This window comes from Streptopelia decaocto (assembly GCF_964273445.1).
Source record: "Streptopelia decaocto genome assembly, chromosome: Z".
Classification (NCBI taxonomy): Eukaryota; Metazoa; Chordata; class Aves; order Columbiformes; family Columbidae; genus Streptopelia; species Streptopelia decaocto.
This window is the reverse complement of record NC_138657.1, coordinates 30,298,199-30,321,451: the sequence shown is the minus strand read 5'-3', so window position 1 is coordinate 30,321,451 and position 23,253 is coordinate 30,298,199. Positions and strand designations below refer to the sequence as shown.

Below are 23,253 nucleotides of genomic sequence, written 5' to 3'. Positions count from 1 at the left end.
TGTGTGTGTGTATCCATGATAGAAAGTTAAACAGTTTTTATTTTTAAACTGGTGAGAGAGGGAATATCAGCATTGCAACTTTTTTGGACCTGTGCTGTTCGGATAGAAGATGCTTCGTGTGTTTCATCTCTTTACTCTTCCTTTTGCCTGTTCCCCATTAACATAAATTATGTAAGGGCAAACAACACTGGATTTTCTAGAGACAACAATGTACTGAAGTCAAACATGCTTTAGTGAAATCAACGCTTTCTTGCCTGCTTATTTTTAATAGCTGAAAACGGCAGAAGAGTTGCTGAGGCTGCTGGATTCGTGTACTCTGTAAGTGTATCACCATTCCTTTATCATGGTTTTGTGCCTGTGTTTTAAGCTGCACAGTGAACTAACCATTCTTCCTTTGCTTTACCTCTGAAAATTTTCGATCTAAATTTTCGGTCTAGTCCCATATATTTATCCAGTAGTTAAATTACAGTGCAAGTTCTTACTGCTGACAACACAGACTACTTTCTCTATTTCTAACTGCCAGTAGGAAAATGCCAACTATTTTATTCAAGTAATACTTTGAGTGGTGCACTGTGTATTACAGTCCATGTTTTCAAGTGTACCAACTAATACTCTTACAGTGAAGAACAGGTTATGAATGACTTAATGGCAGGTGCCATCGTATGTTTTTTGAAATGTAGTATTTTATTTTAGTAAGCAAAAGTAAATTCATTATCTTGTCCTAACTGATGAGGCAGTGCTGATCATCCCCATTTTCCACCTCTCATTGTCACCACTGTGGAGATGTGTGGTTCTTGATTTTCAGGGAATCTGTGTAAGGTGAAGGCTTACTTCTCTGTACTTCTGGCTCTGTACTTCTCAGGCGCTCCTCTTAGGATGGCACAGCAGGAGAATAGTCTGTGCAAGATGTACGTGTTTCTGCAACTCTTAGCTTTGTATTGGAAATTTGTGCATGACTGTGTGTGTTTTAGTCTACTGTATCTTGTTTTCTTCGCTTTACAACAAAAATGCATGGTTCCTCTTCATGCCTTTGCTTTTTCTGTTGACCTACTTCAGCTGTATGTGGCCCCATGGTTGTCCACTGGAGCTGTGCTGCATGTGTTGGTTTGCTCCACAGCTGAGGTTCCTTAGGCAAGAAGCCCAAGCTTGGGGTGTTTGACCTGTGCAAACCCACATAATTTTTTGTTTGTTTGTTCGTGGGTTTCGTTGTTGTTGTTGTAGTTGTTTGTGTTTGGGTTTTGTTTTTTTGGGGGGAGGTCTATATTTTGTGTGTGTGCATATGTACACGAAGAGGCAGCGTTTTCAGGAGGCCACGTTTTACCCTTAGGCTCTCTATATACCCTATTCTCAAATACGTACAAATTTACAAACTTTTCAAATGAACAAGCAGATTCAAAACCTTCACCAGTCTGGCAGTATTGTGTACTCCCTGCTGAGAAAAGAGGTTTTTATCTTAAATTGACTGCAAAGACATGATTTTGCAGAGGGCACTTGTGCACACTTAGGTGTAGATGAGCTGTTGAAGGACTTAATGTAGTCAATGTGCAACAGAATCAGCGTTTCTGGTACTTGCTTACTGCTGGCATCACCTTTGTCTCCTGTGATTACCGGGTAGGTCCACATGCAAACTCTTTGAGCTTTGCTACTATTTATTAATTTTTAAATACACTACAACCTGTGAATTGTATCCGTAGAGAAGAAGTTGGTTTATTTAAGAGCATGCACATTGAGAGACTGTATAATATATTAATAGTGAATGTACCCTTTTCAGATTTAGTTAGTGTCTTGTGATGCATCCATGTTTGCTGTCTGCTTGATGTTCTGTGCTCATTTTTTTCTGGCTTCCATCTGCAGGAGTGCAAAAAGAAAAAAAGTTGATCTAAGTTTACAAGAGAACAATGTTACGAACTCTGCCCAAGATTTTTAGTGGAGCTTGAGGATTCGTTGAACTGGTTGCTATTGCACTCATGAAGACCAGATTTTATAATTTCATAGGATGCATATGACCTATTTAGAACAGAATTGCAATACCCTTATCCCTGCTTTTCTGATAAGATGGGTTGTTTTCATAAACAAGCCAAGTCTCAATAGCAACCAGTAGTACCCTTGGTACTGCTCGTTTGTTAAAGCAAGGTTATTTATTTTCTGTTAGGAGCAGAGAAAGCAGTTGAGGATCAAAACAAACATCACTTAATACAGTTTATAGATTACAGTCAATGGAGTGTCTGCTATTTTTTTTTTTCTATTTTTTGTATTAAAGTATTGTGGTTCGATCTAATGTATTTATTTATTTATGTACACACTTGGAACCAAAAAGTTAAAACAGTATTATCGGAGGAACAAGTTGAAACTCCCCAGGTTTGGGAAGCGAAGTGTAAGTTACTCTTGAAACAGTGAGGCTACGTTTATTTTGTGACAAAACAGGATAACAAGGAATCTGTCCTCTATCTGTAGACCACTGTTGCTTAATTAGCTTTTTGGGTGGAATATATGATAAAAAGATGGCTGATTTATTCTGTTTATTGCAGATTTTCATTATATCGTTAGGAATATTCAAGTCCGTGTGAAGCTTTATGTACAAGCTAGTAGTGTGAGATGGCTTTTCTTTGTCCTTCAGATGGAAATATCTAGGCAGTGTACCTTCCTTGCTTGATGTAGTCCCTTCATGTGAGAGGTGTTGCATTATTGCAATGAAAGTTTTGTTGTATATATAAAATAGCCATAGTGGAGGATGCAATATAATGTGTCCATTTTAATTTGCAGGTTTCCACACTGTTGTGGTTCTCTGGGCTTGTTTTTTTCTTGAAATGGTAGGGCTCGGAAACAGCTGCAGAGGGATGAAGTCTCCGCCTCTCCTCGTGGCCGCGCTCATTGCGTGCATCATTGTTTTGGGTTTTAATTACTGGATTGCAAGTTCTCGCAGCGTGGATCTGCAGGTAACTTTCCTATTGCTCTGCATGTCATCTTGTACTTGTGTGGGTAATAAACATAGTCCACAGGGAGGACACTTCCCCCCGCACATGGTGGGCCAGGAGCTTCAGCTTCTTGTAGGAATTCTCACAAATATTACAGTTGTTGCTTATCAGTAGTGGGAGCTAGGGGGAATGTGAGGAATGCCAGTTTGTGGGTGAGAGGGGTCCAAAACTTGAAGACCTGCATTTCTGACACTTGTCATTTCTGCTTACCCGAAGCATTCAGCTATCTTGTGCTGTTTCAGTTTACAGATGTGACAAATGCCATCCTCTGTTTTTCTTCCCAACTGTACGCTGAGACTGGCACTCCATTTTTAGTTCGAATGGGCATTTGCAGTTTGCTCATCTCCCTAGGTTTTTTTCTTACATGACCCGTAAGAATGTGTGCATACTTTCCCACCAAGTACAAAGAAATTTAGCTTGTTCAGAAACAGTGTTTAAAAATCTGAATTCGTGTTTCTTAGAAACCTCTCCTAAAGTGGGCACACAACTTACATGGAATAATTACCTTGTCTGCCAGTTTTGTGACAGTAACTGTGTTTTTCTGTGACTGTTGAGCTTGGACTTTAATTCTTTGTGGAGCATGCTTTCTGAAGTTGAGTATGTGAATAAAGTTTCTGTTTTGTGACCATGTATGCAGGATATGTTTTGTTTTGTTTTGTTTCGTTTGTTTTTTTTTTTTTTTTTTTTTCCTTCTTGTTTTTAACACACAAAACTAAAAACTAACAACCTGGTGATTCAATATGGCTGATGAGAGCTCCTCCCCAGTTTTTGCATTGAATTTGTGTCCACTTTGTAACTGAGCTGATCTTGGCACCAAGTTGACAGCTGTAGGAAGTGACCTCTTTCACCTCAGTGGGCACGATTCAAACAGGACACGTGCCTCTGGCTGTGCGCTTAGGGTTGTGTCTCAGCTTTTCCTTGGTGGAAGGTGTGATGCCCCATCCTCTGGGGCTCTCATCATCCTGTGTTTTCCCTTTAGTCAATGGCCTCAGGATGGTGGCTACCGGCAGGTTGTAGCTATGTCAGTACTGCTGGAGCTTTGCTGTCAGCCCATTAGTTTGTTGGCAATACTTTGCAGCTATTATGACTGGAGTGGAGTAAGTACTCTCCTTTGCTCTTCCAGATAAACTGCAAATCTTTTTCCTTCCCCTCTCCATTCTCTCGCTTTGTATGGCAGAGAAGCAGAGTAGGTGGGCAGTAATATGCAGAGTACTGTGGTGTAAGAAGATTTGGTCCATTTTCTTGGGAGTCTTGGAAGATGGACAGTTTTTGTTGTATCTACATTTTGATCCACTGGGAATCCCCAGGTCTTTCTACCTGGGTAAATTCTGTTGACCCTCCCTCTCACCCTTCACACCCCCTGTGTCTTTGTACTCTTCCTTGCTGCCAAAGAGCAGTTTTTAACCTGAAGTGTTTAGAAACAGTGTCCTGCAAAACTAAATCAATACTTAAAAAGAAAAAAAGAAACAAGGTGGTATAGCATCAGGCTTCATTCCTTACCTTATGTCTCTGTGTTTGTATGTGGAGTATGTGATGGTGTTGAATTTTCTTCTGATTGCCACTGGTCTTTAAGCAATCAAGAAGAATGATGCATTTTGGCTTATATGTGTCTTTGTGTAACAGCCGTATGTCAGTTGTTTATGTAAAAGTTGGGCAGTGATGTCCTCCCTCTATGCTTTCCCAGGTCTTCCAGGGAAACTTGTTGATTTGAGAGATTAGTTTTCTCTCTGAGTTAGTTTGGGATCAACAGTGGGAATTGAAGTGACTTCAGAGTTGTCTGGATTAAATTTAAAAAATTATTTGACCTTGTCCTTCAGAAAGATTGCAGACTGCAATGTTTTGGGGTTTTTTTGGATGGGTGTCTTCTTTTTTTTTTTTTCAGCTGATGTATCGAGGCAGCTTTGCATTTCTCATGTTTTTAACTGAAATTTTGATAGTCTCTAGAGAATATGCTGTACTGTTAATTCATGTAGAACTGTGTGTGTGTCTGTGTGTGTGGCAGGTGTCCTCAACTGATACAATACTTTGATGATGTTAGCATTGCTAGCTCTGTGAAATTTGTCACTCCTTGAATGTATTGGAAAAGAGCCCAACAAAGGGGGAGCGATTCTGTTGCTTTGGCTAATTTGCTTTTCCTCAGGGTCGGATCATGGATCTGGAAGTCAAAGTCCAGAGGGCAGCAGCAGAGAGGGGTGCTGTGGAGATGAAAAAGAACGAATTCCAAGGGGAACTAGAGAAGCAGCGACAGCAAATCGACAAAATCCAGTCCTTGCACAGCTTTCAGATTGAAAATGTCAAGAGAGCACATCAGGAAGAGAAGGTAGGTCCTTTTCTAGCCGTGGTTTTCTGTGAGACTCTGATTTACCAAGACAGTATCTGTGAGGGATTAAGGTTGCTCTAATGTTCCAACTGGTGGGCATACAGTCAGTGTTGGTGTTGCAAAACATTTAATTTATGTATCATAGTGTAATAGTTAGAAATGGGCATTGAATGCATATTATAAAATTCATCGTATAATATGTGAAATATTAGAAGCTGCAAGTAACAGTGCTTCTGAATAAAATCTTTACCCCCTCTGTAAATCATTGTGATCAACCATGGGCCTCTGGCTTTCTTTCCTGTATACTGATGTTTTAAAACTTAAGGAAAAGAAGAAGCTGCACCAACAGATGTATTTGAATTCTCATATATATTTGTATATACTTGTAGGCATAAATGGTTGACGTGTATTTCTAAATGCTTTACTAATTTTGTGCCAACTTGGCCTTTGGCCTCCAAAACGCAGTAGCAGTGGGAGACATCAGAAGGTTTGAGTAGCCTTTTGTGGTGGTGCTCTTGGCAGTCAGCATTGCCAGAGGGGTCAAAGTCTGTTGTGAAGAGTATGAACGTACCTACTTAAATGGTGGGGTGTACAATCACTGCTGTGTAGTGTCTTGCAAACCATTTTGTTGTGTGTTTTCCTCATGTTGCTAATGCTGCCTCAGGTGTGGCTGTTAGTCATTAATATCACTTTTCCTCACTGTTGCCTGAAGGGTTTAGCTGAGAGTGTTTATTCTGGGTTTATTGGTTCTCCTGTAGAGTATCTTGACTGAAGTTTATAGATCAGCTTTCCAGGATTATTCTTTTCTGCAGACTGAACAGACACAACTGGTGATGGTAACAGGTGCTCTTCAGGTAGAAGGTTGACCATTAGGTGACGGTTCTCTGCTCAAAACTTGCAGTATATGAAGAAAATATCACCAGAATAATTTTTGAAGGACTAAGAGGAAGAGAAAAATGGATAAAAATGGAAGGCAGAACTGTTTCATTAATAGGCACATCAGCACTATATATTTTTAATTTATTTTTAAATCATTTTTATCCAAGGTCTTAAAAGAAATAATAAACCAATTCTTTTTACCTCTTTTGAGAAAAATATATTTCTTTGATAACGTATTTGTTTTTTAATCTTTGTGTATACTTTAAAAAAGGTGAGGTATAGTTAGTTAGTTAATTTATTTATTTATAATGTATGTATTTATTAAAAGATACCCTGGGATAGTCAGACAGCATTTTGTCACTTCTGCCTCCTAATAGTGGATGTTGCTACTGAGTACTGTGGGAGTTGAGTTTACTCTTCTCTGGGAAGGTACTCCAGCTTTCATGTTGGTGAAACCCTTCGTTCTCTTTTGGAATCTTTTTGCATTCCAATTCCATCCTGCAAAGAGTGAAAGCCCATGCATGAATTAAAAAAATAATAAAATTCTAAAAAGGTAACAAAAAGGGAAGCAGAACCAAGTATTTGCTTAATTTACTCTACAGTCTTTTTTACAAGATAAATACATTTTATGCTTTCTTTTCATAAGTAGACTTTCTGGTAGCCAAAGGTATTAAAAGTCACTGGAACTGGAAGTGGTGGCCACGGAGTTTACAGCGCAGGCTGGCCAGATGGGTGGACATCAAGAGCCGGTGACAGGAGCTCACTCAGGAGTTTTGAGGAAGCTCGGGTGGATGAAATGTTGCTTCTGCCAAGCATGTTGTGCAACCTTTCTTCTTCAAATTGCGGTGGTACCAGACAAACGTAGCTGGTACCACGCAATCCACCTTTTTTGTAGTGGTGGTATTTTTGAGTCTAGAGGACATGTAGGAGCTGTCATCCATTAAATCTGGCATCTGTGCCAGGAATAGTGGTAAGAAGTACTTTACAAAACCAAAAATGCTGTTGGACGTGAAGCTGAATGTGGTAGTCTGGGGAAGAGTCAAAGTGGCTTCTGGAAAAAAAAAGCCTGCTTCTAAAGTCTGTTGGAGTTTCCTTCTGAAGGAGTCAGTGACAAGGAGGAGGGAGACTAATGCATTCACGCCTGGAATTGTGAAAGTCTGTGCACACATGGCTTACAGAGAAATTATGCAGCTATATGGTAAGACAGTGTTATCACAAGAGAGAATGATAAGGCAGAAGTTACAAAGTAGTTTAGAAACAAACTGGATTAGTTGTTGTAGTGTGGGGAGGTCACTGATAGAGTTTTGGGATGCTGGGAAAGGGATGCAGAAGAGAACAAGGAGGATACCCAAAGCTGTGCAGTAGTTTACACGAAACCACAGGTTACAGGCTGGACAAGATCCAGGTGAGCCAGCTGAGGAAAATTGTTATGGACATGTCCAGGATCCCAAATGGTTCCGGAAAGTTCTTGTGGCTGGGAAAGACAAGGCGTGGTTGTTCTCCATCCACTGATGGGCTTCAAGTGTGGTCAGCAAGTTGTAGTTCAGGCTGGGCAGAAGAAGTGCTCTCCATACGGTAGATGTTGAAGCTGCATGTGTGTGTGACATCCATAATGCCCAGTTGCAATGGGTCTTTGTGGGTTAAAAAGCAACTGGATAACCTTGGACGAACATCTGCCCTACCACTCAATAAAAAGGTGTTTGATCTGGCTCTAAGCATTCCTCAACCAGATGTAGCTGCCGCTTGGAAAATACTGTAGTTTATGGCTGCCTTGGTGTTCGTTTGGCATCCAGTGTTAGAGACAGCATGCTGGGCAAGGTGGATTTTGGGGCACATGGAGTGTAGCTGTTCCTTCCTCGTAAGTGCTTTTCCGTCCGTCACCCTAAAACGCTGTTGTTCCAGTGACAGAATACTCTATGAAGCTTGCTGTTGAAACCCCAGGAGATGAAGTTGTAGGAATCATTAAAGTGCTCTGGTGGACTCATCTTTTGTCTTCTGCTTTCTGTGACTGGAAAAGAGCAATGTTTAGGAGCCTAAAGTGGCAGGATGGGTGTGTATGTGCTTATGCACCACTTTGTGGCAAATTCAAAGTTTGCTCTTGTTGTGACATGTTAGCTAATACTCTGCATACATATTTGTTTTCCAGGTCAGTGAATTAAGAGTAGAGTGTTGCTTTATGGCGAACCTATGTGTTTGTCAAAAGATGCCATCCACCAAGCTGGCATGGATCCATCCACTCTGATTTAGGAATGTTCCTTGTATGACAGCAGGGAAGAGAAGGAAAACTTTGTTCTCCTCACTAAGAAACTTCAAGCAGCTGTCCTGGATCAGAGGTTATTCTACAGAGGGGTGTGGAATATAAGAGAAGACTGTCAGAGTGCTTTTTTTTGGTGTCTGTATCTGTATCCATGTATAAGTGTGTTGTATATTCACAAGTGCATACATATTTGTATACACACACAGGCACACATATATCCTTGTTTTTTCAGCTCTGTGGATTGCAATGGAATCTGGGATTCCTGGGAGGCAAGTAATGAATTCACCCTTTCTGGCTATGGGAAACTTAGTCCTTGAACTGAGCTTTATTTACCCCATGGGGACTAGCAGCAAGTATTTACCTAGTCCAGGAAGGATGAATGCAGATCCAAATCCCAGGTCTCTCAACTCGCTTTTAAAGTAATACAAACTGTTTAACTAAGTAGACAGATCTTTGAGTGATAAGCAGGATTTTCTTGTTCTTAAACAAAAATGAAAATCCTTTCAGCCGATGTGTAGGAGTGAATGATCTGTCTCAAAACACCCACTTTTTCATGGAGACATTTTGATTTTTGTATTTATTGAAGACATCTGTATGGGAGCAAACTTTCACAATCTGGACTCCTGACCTAAAGCAACTCTCAAGTAGCATTTGAGACCCATCTTAATTGCAGTTCTTCTCTACTGGCTGTGTTTTATTACTCTGCTGGTAAAATACAGCATAATTATGCCACTGATTAGTCTTCTTACCAAACTAATACACCAACAAGGTATTTGCCACGTGTAGATCAATATTGGTGACATTGCGGTAACCATTTTGAGTTAAATTTGCCTCCTCTAGTAGTACTGCCTCTGTGCTACTTGGTGGACGAAGGCATAGAGGTAGGAGGTAGTCAGAGCCTGAAATACACTGTGGGCTCACTGTCCACTGAGGCAATGTAATCCTGGGAAACTGCTTGTTATAATTATTCTCTTAGGTCTGAGTATGCATAAAACACTTCTGTCAGCAGGCTGCTTTTAAAAAACCTGCTTGAATTTTTAAGGATTAATGTAGATTTAGCAAATGTCTTCTGGAAATCCATACAGAAATAGACTGGAGAGATCAAGAGAGCTTACGTGAACTCTTAGCAACAACAGATAAGGAAGCAGGAGTGCAAAAGGGCTGTTCGTAATCCATGAGCAATTTTCTAAAGAACAATATTCTATATGGTTGTTATTCAGGACTCGTAGCTTCTGGGATGTACACAGTCACAATAGTCTCTCTGAAGAGTGTAACAGGAGAACAATAAGTATAATCTCTCTTATTTTTAACTGCTAGAACATGCTTTTGTAGTTTGTCATTTTCTTTGGATTTATGTGATTCTTCCCCACCCCACGTGTTGTTTTACTGAGGAGAGGGGCCAAGCTTTGTACATTACATGTGAAGCACATCATTGTGCTGTTGCTCAGTGTCTTTTAACACTGGCCACAGCTGCTCTCGCTTTCCCTCCTGCTGGGAAAATTTCAATTCCCAGCACAACCTTCTGAGACAAAATACCTATCGGTATGCAGAGAGTCGGCTCCACTCAAAAGGAATGGCAGTTGGGGGAGCAGGGAGAGAGAGGAAAACCTGCTGTGAAAAGGAAAAGGTGCCTATGTGTCATTTGTTTTTGGTGTTTTTTTTAGACCAAACTGTGTTGTATCTTCTAGCTTTAAAAAGGCTTTAAGGAAAAGCAAGCTCTGCCTTGTGCCCCACTCTGCTTGCCGTACCATGACTTAAATTGCCAAGAGAAATCATCCTGCATACTCATAACTGGAACGGCAGAGGTCTAGAAGACTACCTCTGTTTAAAATATATTTTTACATGGTGGAGAAAGTAAATGGATAGGCTGGGACTAGCTGAACTGTAGACACCCTAGCAGTAGAAATTTAGAGTATGTGGAGCTTGAGAGGTAACTGCTTCATAGCAAAATGAATGGACAAAAAGGAAAGCAGAAGGTATAGTACATATATCTGTACAGGTTCTGTATTAAGATTCTCTCATCATAGGATTCTGTTTTGTTTACACTGCCTACTTTTTGGGTTTTAATGAAATATAACAATGTCCTGAAAGTCCTGCAGCTGCACGTGGAAAATTTTCTCCATTCCCTGCACCAGTAAAAGTAATTTACTTGCATGTTTCAACTACTTCTCTCTTCTACTGAGAGTGTAAGAAATTTTTAACAATTCTAGTGGTTTCTTCAGTTTCGAGGTCTGAACTGTGCCATGTCATGGTGCATGTGTCCTTTATCACAAACAAAGAGTGCGTTGATTGCTTTTAGCAGAGGATGTGAAACACAATTGAGTCCCTGATCTTCACCAGGATCACTCTTTGGGAAAAAAGCTGTGGTGTGTTTTTGTTTCTGGTGTTTTTTGTTTGTGGTTTTTAAAAATGATTATTTTTAACTTATTTGTTTGGGGATTTTTTCCTTTTCTTGAGGATGGGAAAAACTTTAATTTCTGACTGGAATTCAGTTCAGTGCAAAACAGATTTAAATGAACAATGTATCCTCCATTTTGGACTTGAAATTTGTTTTAGACATGATTTAATTGGTGCTCCTCCACTGAAGTATGTATGACTGTGCAGCAACCTAAAAGAGAAATATTTTAATAGGGATCTTATTTATGAACTTTTTTCCCCCGCTTTCTAGTACCTAATTAGCCATTAATCTCATGTCATAGAATAAAAAAAGCTTTTTTGTGACTAGTATAAATAGTTTCTTTACTCCTGAAGATCATTTCAAAGTGGTGAAGAAGAAGAGTAAAAAGGGGGAAAAGAATTGATGATGTATGTTACTAGAAAGGTGTGTGCAGGGATGTACATTTGCAAAAATAGAGAAAGGGATGGGAATTTCCAGTTACAATTAAGAAATGAGCAACAGATAATCAAAATATGGCTTATGTTGTGCTACCAGCATGGTAGTAGGGAGCAATTAGGGGCATGCAAGGCAGAACAACTCCTTCTTTTTGCAGTAAGGATTTAGATGAGTTTGAGTTAATCCTGAAATAGATGCCCTTCTTCCCCCTGGTTAATTATAAATGCTTGCTTCTGCTTGTTTCTTCATGTGTAAATGTTACATTCCCAGCTTGCTTTGTTCCCAGTTGGTTTGGTTCTGAGGACCTGATTTACTGATGCTGTGGCTCATCTGTTTCTCCTTGTGAGAGCTGTTATTTGTGAATGCAAAGCCCCTGTTTTTCTTAGATTTTAGTCCTGAAACCAGTGCTTACTGTCATCAACTTCTTTGCTGTTTTATTCCTTTTTCCTGTTGCAATATCTCATTATGCTTTTATATACACTATGCACAGTCAGTGTTAGAAAGCACATATGTTCAGTGTGCTTGGGTTAGCTTGATTTATTATGATATAAAATGCTGAAAGAGTTAGTATAGTAATGCCTCCAATGAACGTGTTTATGGAGACTACTGTGTAAGGCATTAATTGGATCAAATGCATGTAAATAGTTCAGCGAATGTGCTCAAAACATATGCTTTGAAATAATTTATCTCGAAGTTTCCTCACAGGTATTCCTGCATTATGCTTTGTTTGGTTGTTTTTTGTAGCATGAACTTTAACTTTTGTGTTTCTTAAGTGGAGTATGACTTCTGTATCTGTGGTGAATAAAAAAAAAATTGCTGTCAAGCTGCAGCAGGATTTTTCCATCACTGCTGGTGGCAGTGTTGCTTTTGATTTTTTGTTTTCCTAGGACCTGCTGTCCACAGCATTGACTCCCATCAGGAGACTGACTTTTCCTCAGTGGTAGTTACAAGAACTTCTGTGGAAGACATACCATGTTTGCAAACATAATGAACTGGTTCTATGTTACAGAGTTACTCTGTCACAGAAGATCAGATTTTGATACATTGTGAGTTTCCAAAAGCTGGATTCTCACTCCTTGGGATCATAGGTATTGTTTTGTGTGCTGAATGAGATTTAAAATGTTTCTTCGTAGAACTGAGTTTCAGCCTGTATTTGCTGAGTGCTTCCCAGCAGTTTGCTTTCTTGACCTGCATAAAACCACAAGAGAAAATAATGTCTGCCTAAGTCACAGCCATGAGGTGAAGATTAGTTAATGCTTGGATGACAGAAGGAGGAACAGAAAACCTGACATGATTGATGCAGTCAGATTGGAAGATGGCAGTTGGAGATCTGTCCTGTAAATTATTAAACAGTATTTCCTGCTCAATGTAAACAGCTAACTAGATTTTCATGAGTTCTTTTCCTGGACTCTTACGCACATATTCAGGAGGTAGGTGTGACATTTGCAAAAGGAAGTTTTGTATGCAATCCAGAAACACCCAGGCATGCTTCCCCGCCCCCCCCCCCCCCCCCACCCCTTGTTGTGATTTAAGGAGCCTTTTTTGTATGACAAATAACTTTATTCACTTCAGCTAATCACAGTTACTATTGTGCTAATGTACAAAACATTTAACACTTGTCTGCTTTACTGTCAAATAAGTGGTCCTGGTATTTGTGTGTTTCATGTTAAGAAAAAAATAATCACACCACAACAAACTGTGGGAACATAAAATTGCTGTGTCATACTTATTTTTCTAGTCCATTGAGAGTTTCTGGTAATGGCTAATGCTGGAAACTCTGAGGCTGATAATCGTAGAACAACCTGGTTACATTGCTTATGCATTAGCAAAACGTGGCATTTCCATCAAAACATTAACTTCCTTTCTCTGATAAACCAGTGAAAACAAATCTGGAGCCTTTTTTTTTTTTTTCACCTGTCCTATGGGAAAGGAGAGGGAGAAGTATTAAACAATCCTAAGTATATGTTGTTATTCATGTTGTTATTATTGTTTTTTCCTTTTTAGCAAAGGAACAGGTCCTTTGCTGTTGAGGTTTCACAGTGGTGTTCATGACTCGGCTGTATGTATAGAATGGTGTAGGAATATTTATTTTATTGGATTGAAAACAGCTGCCTCTTCATTGACGTAGGAATGACCACCTCTTTGAGCAGGGACTCTTTAAAGGGTCAAAAAAAGACAAATCTACTCCTCTGCTGTGTGCTGTCACACTCAGATTGACTGAACACTTTGCTTTTCCTAATCAACCAGCGCTTACTATTGTAGTCTTTGTGCAAAAAGGCACTGACAGCGTTGTCAGAGTTTCAGGGTCACTTGGGCAGCCAGAATGGATGCAGTTCTTTGCATTAAAGTGGTGTGGACGTATGTACACGTCAGTACTTGTGCAGAAATGTGTGGAAAGTGGCGACTTGATGTACCCTGATTGAGGCTGCTTTCCTGGGAGAAGGATGATGAGGAGGTTGGCAGTGACATGTAAGAAATGTGCTCCTAAGGCTGGACTGGATTGTGTCTGAAGTAGATGTCATCTTTTTGTAGTCTCAAGAAGACTCTTCTGCACCAGACTTTGTAGATGTTAAATATGGATGTGTGTTAGCCTGACATGTGTCTCTCAGGAATTAGTTTAATTGAGGCATAGTCCTGTCAGTATTCAGGTTTTTTGGGTCATGTGTATATATGTGTCAGTAGAGCAGGACTGATGGAAGAACAGATGAAATGTAAGTTGACTGCCTCTTCAGAATGAGAGAGGGAGAGAAGTGAGGGAATGGAAGAAGATCACTCCAGCATCTTCTTATCAAAGTGTGGGAGAGGATAGTGAGGAAAGTAGTGGAATGCAAGGGCTTCACGGTGCTTTTGTAGAGTTCCTTTATGGTCTGTGATTAATGCTTTCATAGCTCATCCATGCTTGCCTGCATGCAGGTGTATTCATTCCCTGGTGAGAGGGTAGCTGATAGCAAGCTGTGCTATGGTGTTTTCTTCCTTCCAAGGATAAATACAGTAAATCTAACTGTGACTGGAATTGCGAGATTAAAGCAGAATAAATCTGGGTTAAAACAAGAGTTAGTTGTTTGTAGGAGTGAATCTCTGGAGCATCTAAAAGTTTTTGTGTTTGGTTGTAACCCAGTATTCATAAAGAAAAGATCTTCTTACAAGTGCTTTGGTTGGTGTTGTTTATAGTGTTAATGGTGACACAGGTCCTTTACAATTAAAACATTATTTTCTGTTTTGATCCTTCCAGGCAGTGCTGATAAGAAACATCACAGGAAATGAACGATTGATCCAGGATCTACGAGGTATGGCATGATACCTCTCTGCAGCTCTTACACTGTTTTTTAAGCCACCTATTTTTAACACTTGCATTTTTCTGTTGTCTCTGAGGATGCCGTGTTCCAGTCACAGAGGTGGCACAGGAACTGTGGCGACTTAGATCCTGCATCTGCATAGTTCCAGTTCAGTGAAGTGTCAGACTAATCCGACTCAGCAGTAGGATTTGTCCATGTAGTGCTTGATGTACGACTCCTGACCCTTACGATATAAAATAATGGAGGATAAAATTAGCTTCTATGTGTATTGTTAATATATTTATTCTTCATTATACCTTTTGCAGCGTATTCTTGCATTCGTCCCTGATGTGTTTGCTTTGTACATTTAGCACTAGGGGAATTCATCAAATCCTCTATTAAATAGGAAAACTTGGTCTAATTTGTTTCTACTCATGTTGGTGCTTCAAAATTGTGATTAGCAATGTACTTCTTAGGAAGCCTTGGGAGCAGATCCTAAGTTCTATAAATATATATAAAGGTAAATATGTTGTGGTGCCTTCTTCTGGTGCCCTCACACGCAGCTTTTGATCAGGAAGAAAATTAAATCATAGATGCCTCTGTTTCTGAGGGAAGCATTTTAAGCTTGTCTTCAGATGGCTAATAAACATTAATACCATTTTATATTATGTTCTGATTAGTATTTCACAGACCTAAAGATTTCCTAAACTGAAACTTAGCAGAGCAAGGGCTTGCAAACAGGTTAGAATATTCCTTATGAAGAAAAGGAGGTAAAAAATCTGTGTTACACTGGTTTTGTTAATATGTTAGGCTGAAAGCCTATTTTTAGACAGTCCTGTGCATCTTTGATGAATAAATGCAAAAATTATCTATGCATTTGTGTACAAAATGTAGTGAGCCTGAGGGGTGGAGTTAGCGTTAGCATGCTTACTCTTGATTTGTTTTTCGATACTTCTGTTGTAATATGTGTAGGTATTGATGTGTATGTGTATTTTAATGGATATTTTAATCCTGTTTTGGTCAGAACAATTGAAAAAGTTACAGAAAGAATATGGGAAGCTGCAGACAGATTATTACTGGTTTCAGAAGAACCAGACCAACCTTGAGAAGAAGTTCTCATATGACCTGTAAGTATGTTCTTTCTGAAAGATGGTTTCCAGAGTTGTAAGTGACTTGCTTATAACCTGGAGTATTCTTATGATAGCTGTAGTGCTGTTAGTAAATACACATTTTTAAGGAGAAAATAAAACCTGACATGTTCTGAAATTGCTCACAGTTGATCTTGGAGAAGAGCACAGATCTTGCAACGCACGGCATCTCAGTATCCACAGATTTCTCCCATACTTCTTAATGTTCCTTCCATTGCAGGAGGAAAAAGGTAGCATTCTCATTCAACTCTTAAGTTTGGGGGAAAATTGAAACACAATGAGGCTAAACTCTGGAGAAGTTTAAAAACTAAGATACAGGAATACCCAGTGAGAAGCTGAACCTCATGGAGCTGCTGGAGATCTCAGAAAATTTCTGGTACAGCTGTGGTCAGAGCCATGTGTTCTGCATTACAGTTCATACCTGGTCATGTTTCTTGTTGAGACATGGATAACTGAACATAAATGCCTGTCAGTATCCTTACACTTATTATACACTTTTCTTATTTCTAGGAATTTCTCCTGGGTTCTTTCAGTTCAATAATGTTCTTGTTCCCTCTACCTGTCTTCACATCTTCTTGTGTCTTCCCTCTGGTGTGTGGATGTAGAAAACCAACAGGATTTGCTGTTTGCATGTTCTCATAAGAATTTTCCATCAAGAATATAATTGCTCTAGTGATAAGTATTTGTCCAGGAGCCACTCTTTAGCCAGACTTTGTAGGAATGATAACTAAAATCTCAATGTGGCAATCAAAGAACATGAATTCTGTAGGCCAAACTTGAAATAATTCTTTCTTCTTCTTTTCTCTGCTTAAGAATTAAGGGTAAATATTAGAGCTTTTGGGATATCTACAGGTTACCAGTTGGTTGTGTACTCTTTTTTTTCTTTTTTTTAGGGCATTATTACTCATTTAGTAATGATGACCCAGTTGGATCGTCTTGTTGGAGTTCTAATAATTTAGGACTTGTAGGAGAAAAGTGGAAGGAAGTTGGAGACTTAAGTTTGTACCAAACTTTGATTAAGCCATGTTGCACTTAGGTGTCTGTTAAGGTACTCTTTCCCTCTATGCTTGTTGTGTACCACAGTTGTTAAGCACCATCACTTTGCTGTTTAGTTAATGACAGAGCTGGTACTCCTGGATTTCTCTTGATAATTCTTTGCTAGTTAGAATGTGTATTTGCCAGCATCTTCTTTATAAGGCTGAGATCAGCAAGAATAAGTGGATCTGTAGGTGTATGTATGCACCATACAGTCATGCTCTACATGAGTGGTGCATCCTAGGAGCACTGGATTGATATGTGTGTATGGGGAAGTAACAGAAGGAAAATGCAGTGAGTCTGGTTTCTGAAAACTCAGGTTTACTGCCTATGTCTGGTGAAATATTTTCAAGTATAGCTCCATTGAGGAAATTGCTGACAGAGCATCCCTGCTCGTGGGAGTGTACTGTAAAGAATCCCTCTTTGTTTAGCAGAAGAGGGTTGTATTTGGAGGGTACAGCTCCAGGGCCAAGGCTGGCTCAAGGTGAAGAGCTAACAAGTTACCTTGGTGAAGATGGGTTTGCTTGTGTCAGGGTAGGTGTAGAAACAGTCAGGACTTACACTTTTTCTCTCACTTTGTTGAATAACACTGAAGTGTTCATTTTCTATTTCTGGATTTTTTTTGTGGCTATGCAACTGAGGAAAACAAAATTTGCACTCGTTTTTTGGTGGAATTATTTATAGCATGAGCATCCTGTAGCATTCACACAATTCTAGCAGGAGGATATATAAATATATTTTTTTAATTGTTACTTGTTGCGTACCTTCAGGGGAGATGTTGGAACATTAATATTGCACTGTTGTAGTAAGTTACATTACTAACTTTGCGTTGTGTTCTGGTAGTTGGTAGAAACAGACTGATCGTACTTGGTTACACACGTTCCTCTTTGCTGTTACTGAATGCTTACTTAATAGTGTAATTTTAAATGCTTACAAATAACCTTTTCCCAAAGTGGTTATGAGCCTAGAAAAACAAGTATTATTAGAAACACTCAAAATGTTATTTTTAATCTGTCTTCCTTCCTCCCCTCAAATATTAGGAGTAAAACAACGTGTTGCCCCTCTGCTCATCTTCAGTAAACCTTGGCAGGAGGGGGCACTAGACCTGCTTTTGTGCTATGCCAGTGTTTCCTCCTTTGACTTGGAGTTGCATGGATGACAGTTTTACACCTTATGTATCAAGTACACTTTGTCCAGTGGAGAGATGAAGAGAGAGTATTATAATATAATTGAAAATGTTATTAAAAGGTGACAGAAGTCAAATGCCTTTTTCTAACTGCACACATGGTAAATCACTCTTTTTAAACAATCAGATGTTGCACTGAGGACAGTGATAAAATCAGTTGTGTGTGTGGAAAGCATAAGAACAAAATTTGTTAACTTCAAAAGCACAAAAAGAATTGTTTTTCTCATGCCCAAGTCTTGAAGTTTCATCTTAGCATTTGTTTGGAGCAAGCTTGGTTAGGATTTACATGAGTTTTCTGCTATAGTCTGCAAAAGGAGTGCATGTTCCTCAGCAGTTGACTTAGGGAGATACACTTAGGGCACACGGTGCCCAGTGCTGCCTGCTTGCAGTAGAGCTTGTTCAGCAAGAGCTGACTGTTTACATGCCACCAACTCTTAATCCCCCTGTTTGTCTCTCTTCTTGTGCTCGTTCCTGCTAGAGATCCATCCCTTTCCCAGCCTTTGGTCCCATAATAACTTCTGTGCCATCCTGACATGTTCTACATCTGCATCCCATCATGTGTCCCCTGCCCTGGTCCGGCAACATTTTGGTCCTGTTGACTCATCTTGATGGGTTTCACTCCTGACATAGGGGCTGAGTCTGACCTGGGGCAGCCCTAGGACTGTGAGGTGGTCTGGACACGGTGTTCCTTATTCCAGGTCTGCAATTTAGGCTCCTTGTTGCCCTTGTGCTTCTGTGCTCCTTTGGGCTCATGGACGTGGGCCTTGGATGGGCTGATGGCTCCTGTGATGGGCCTGGGAACAGTTGGGGAGGGTATAACTTGGGCTCCTTTGTGTGTGCGCAGGTGAGCTGTTTATTGCAGAAACTAACTCTGTGTAACCTTGTAAGAGAGAAAACACACATGGAGACTGAATTTAAGAGCACTGTTTTTGCCCATTTGAAGTGTGTCATAGCAATGGGATGAGGTGGAGAAACTAGTGCTGTTCTTGTGCTTCAAAAGTTGTATGCATAAGTATTAAAATCTCCAGAAAGCACTTTTACAAGAAGGGAATTCCTTCACAGATAAAGAATTAAAAATTATGAGGATTTGACGCAGATAATAACTTTATTTTCATGCACAATGTGGGACGAAAGAGCATTTATGAAAGATTGCTCTGTCTCCAACTTCAGGTTTTCTGTATACTGCATCTTTCTCAAGCTTGCAAACTGAAGTGTAGGCAATTCTGATGTTCTTTTATTTCCTAGAAATTAGTGAATGTGTGCATAACTCAAACCTAATGCTGTTTTATTGTCTCTGATATTCACCAGCTTATGAAGCACTTTTTATTTTGATGACTCTTCCATGTAGTAGCATTAGCAAAAACAGACTTCAGAATAAAGCCTTCTCAAGAACAAATGGTAATAAAGGTAATTAATTTGTCAGTTCACAAAGGTAATTAATTTGCCAGTTCATAGCATATCTGCCTACCATTTCTCTTCCCTTCTGGATCGGAACTACAGAACAGATTTTTTGCTTTTAAAAAGGGAGGTGTGGGTGGAGAAGGGCGAAAGTGCAACAAAAACTGGTGACTTGCTGTCATAGAGGGCACGTGCCCTGAGAATTCCTTGGATTCGGTAGTACCTTTTTTGCAGCTTGAGAAACTGGAACATGCCTGTCTGAAGGAGCTGCTGTAACACGGGGGTTATTAACACTCTGCGAAAGCCAGGCTCAGAAATTAATCCCCCTTCTGTCTTAGTGAGGAGGAGGTAAAACTTGCAGTATGTTGACCATTTGGTTGTTCACGGGAGGTGAGGGAGGCTTTGCATGCAGAAGGATGTGTTTTCAGGGTCTGTATCTGGTGGTATACATTGAACTCAAATGTTACCTTGGAGTGGGGAAAAAAACAAAGGGGAGAAAGACAAAAAGAGTTAAAAAAACCTTAACAGACTCCTTTGTTGCTGGGTCCAGCAGGGAAGAGAAGCAGAGTGCTCCCCCACCAAGGCTGTTCCTTGGGCACGCTCTACAGTGCAGGGGGTGCTGACCATGATGATGATTTTTCACTGCATTTTCCTTTAGTGTGATGCACTTCTCATCAGGATCCACCCAGACCCACCGCTGCTCATCCTTGTTACGGTTGGATCAAGGCTTACATCTGTATTTCTGTTTCCATACTAAGAAAGGCTTCAGGGATCAACATTTATTTTGACTTAACTGAAACTCGTTAGCAAAAGACAAGAAAATTCACCTAGCTTGTTGAACTGGTCTAATTAAAGCAGTCTAAATTAATTTCTTCCATTAGAACTTGGACCGCCTGCACCATGAGTTTGTCCTGAATACTTAGATTAACATCCCATTTTTTCTTGTTGACTTGTCAAATGTAAGCACAGGTAATAGAACTAAGAAAATAATAAAATGAAAAAAAAAAATTTACAAAAGAACATTTTAGAAGATTGTGGATGAAAGTTAACAACTGCTCACTTGTTCATGTTTTCTTCAGGTCACAGTGCATCAATCAGATGAAAGAAATAAAAGAACAATGTGAAGAGAGGATAGATGAGCTTGCAAAAAAGGGTGGTGATGTAGCACAAATCCAAGAAAACACAGACTTATCAGAAGATTCAAAAAAAAATGGCCAGGTATGGTTTGGATAATTTCTTAAAAATATTTTTCTTTGCAATTCTTAAGTTGTTTTCTACCTTTCTGCTGTCTTCAACTAGCATCAGCCCATCTCCTGAAGTTTTGCACTGCTTTTCTCATATTTGTTGAATGTTTCTGATGTATGGAAAATTGAGTGATTCCAAGGACAGAGCAAGGCAGAGGTCCTGCAGGAGACTCCTAATCACTGTGTTTCTGAGATGGGCAGAATTTGAGAGGTGATGCTGGGAGCGGTGTGGAGCCCATTAAAGTATATTTAACACTGCTGAGCTTTGGCTCACCGCTCCTTTGACTTCATTAAAGGACTTAGTTGCTTTGTCCGTTGAGGAAAAAATATAGTAATAGTAAATATATAGTAATAAGTAAATAAAAAGCCCATTATTTGGAGATGATCATTTGTTTGTCACACATATGTATCTTGTTTAATGTCAAGATGTGAAAATACTATTTGGAAAGTTGACGTGGGGAAAACCATACTAGAGGGGTGGTCAACTTAATTTCTAGTGTGGCTTTGGAGCACATTTTCATTGCAATTGCTTGCACCAGAAAGTGTGTTTTGTTTTGTAGTCTGAGGGTTTTTTTTTTTTACCATTTCCAATTTGGAAGGGAAATAATCACAGAAGGCACCTGAGGAGTTTGGCTGAAGCACCCCTACAGGACAATTTCGGTCTCCTGTAGCAAGTCCCATAGCCGGAGACAATCTTTACTCAAAGTGGGCAGTGGGTTAGGCAGGGCAGGTTCCCTGTTCTCCTTTTAATCTGCAGACGAAATAACCACTAATATAGCTACAGCCTAAATAAATTCTGTCTGCTTGCGTTCCCTAGTATCTGTGACGATGTTGTGTACATCAGGCTGCAGCCTTCTCAGTTGTTCGTTTGCACAGGATTCCAACTTTTTGCTTCTGCAAATGCTGGGTTGTTTATCGTTAGTGCAAGGTGACCCTGAGGAAATCTCTGTTTTCACCCAGCATTTTTAGCTGGAATGATTGCTGTTTGTAAGATGTACATGCTTATGTAATGGAAAGATCAGAGTTAAAATAAAACAGAGGAAGAACATGGAGTGTTGGGTGGTAAATATGCAGCTTTTCTTACAGCTCTGTATTTTAAAGAACGATGTATACTTTTCAGTTGAGGAATACACAACACATTCCAATTATTTTGTTTTTATACAACCACTTAAATTTTCAGCATGCACCATTTTAATTTATTTGACACCGTCCTTAAAAATGACAGAGCTAGAAATTTAAGGTAATATAACTTAGGGGCTTTTGCACATTTAATTAAGAGATAATTTCTTGCTATTAAGTGAATGTTCTGTATTTTCACAGAAGAATTCATGCCCAGTATAAAGTGAAAAATGGTCTTATGTTCAGTTTCTGATGATTTCAGCTGTAGAGAGTGACCTCAAGAGGTTGAATTATTTATAAAACAGAAGCATTTTTAAATACAGCGTTTTTATTTTCATGACGGAAGACAGAGTTCTTCTGAATATCCTTACTGCAGTAACCAAGTAGTCTGGTAATAATGGCTTCTCAAGCTTTTAGAAGAGTTAATGATAGATTATTTGTTGTTGATGTTGGACTTCATGGTGTTGACCCAAAGTCTTGAGCTCTGCCTGGCCTTGACTGAGCTTAAACATTTTCAAAACAGCCAAGTAATTATGTCCTACAAATCCTCTACAACTTCGGCTTCTTGGTTATTTAACGGCTTCTTTCTGCAGACATTTTCCAAATAATTGCGTGAAGACTTGAGACAACCTAGTGTTTTATTAACCTGCTTAGAACAATGGGTAGCTATGGTCTTACCAGAAATTGTAACAAACTTTCTGTTGACCATATGACTTTCTATACCGTAAGGTTTCCTATTCATTTGTATAGTACCAGCTATAAAAAGATTTACATCTCCACATGTCTGTATGTTTGTTGTTCCTCTGTGTCTTTTGATTATTTTTTTTAAACAAAACAAAAACCCAACCAAAAAATCCCCATAGAACAAACAGTTTTATAACAGTCTGGTTTTTTTGCACCAAAGCTGGTATAGCACAACGTGGGTTCCAGGAACATTTAATGTTTAGTGTTTGTGTGCACTGAATTGACATAGCTCTCAGCCAATTAAATGCTAATATGAGTAAAAGTTGTACATAGAATTTTAATTGCTAAATTGGAAGATCTTCAAGGCGGTGTACATCTTAGTCATTAATCCTCCAGCAGGCCAGATGCTGAGAGCAGTCTAGTACCAGTATTTAATACATTCTTAAGTAAGCTACATCACATTAAAGAGATACTCTTGTCTAGTTTGTTGATGTAAGTTTTTCTTCTCTTCATCCTGCATTCAACATAGTTTTAGAACAGTTTTGTACAGGCTTCCTTAGTTGAAGTCTTATTATGCCGAAACTCAGTTTACCTGTCCCTGTAGATTACTAACAGTAGTTAATGCCATCTGTTTGTTGCTCTGCTGACTCTGACACAATAGCAAGGCAACAGTGGAGCGATGTGCGGAGTTACAGTTCTGTGACCCTTGGAGAATAATAGGTAGTGTTTCTTGTGAAGTGCTAACCAAGAACAGTAACCTCTTTGACAGCTGCAATTAGATTTGAAGGTGGTGTGTTAAATTCTCCCAGTGTTTTGTGTTGTTATATAGAAACATCACTGCACACTCAAGATTGTGTGGTACTTCCATCACCTTATTTCAGTCCAAACATTTCACAGTGT

General features: G+C 39.4%; 1 protein-coding gene across 4 annotated transcripts in view; it reads left to right on the top strand.

Annotated features, from left to right (window-relative positions):
* GOLM1 (golgi membrane protein 1) overlaps window positions 1-23,253 on the top strand; it is a 35,016-nt gene that overhangs the window by 5,339 nt on the left and 6,424 nt on the right. For 3 of the 4 annotated variants that reach the window (XM_082074764.1, XM_082074767.1, XM_082074765.1), the window contains exons 2-7: window positions 272-318; window positions 2,764-2,936; window positions 5,116-5,295; window positions 14,497-14,551; window positions 15,564-15,666; window positions 20,386-20,524. In XM_082074764.1, coding sequence (XP_081930890.1) covers window positions 2,808-2,936; window positions 5,116-5,295; window positions 14,497-14,551; window positions 15,564-15,666; window positions 20,386-20,524 — 606 coding nt within the window. In that variant the 5' untranslated portion in view covers window positions 272-318; window positions 2,764-2,807. The remainder of the gene's footprint in view (window positions 1-271; window positions 319-2,763; window positions 2,937-5,115; window positions 5,296-14,496; window positions 14,552-15,563; window positions 15,667-20,385; window positions 20,525-23,253) is intronic. The other variant, XM_082074766.1, reaches the window with a different exon arrangement.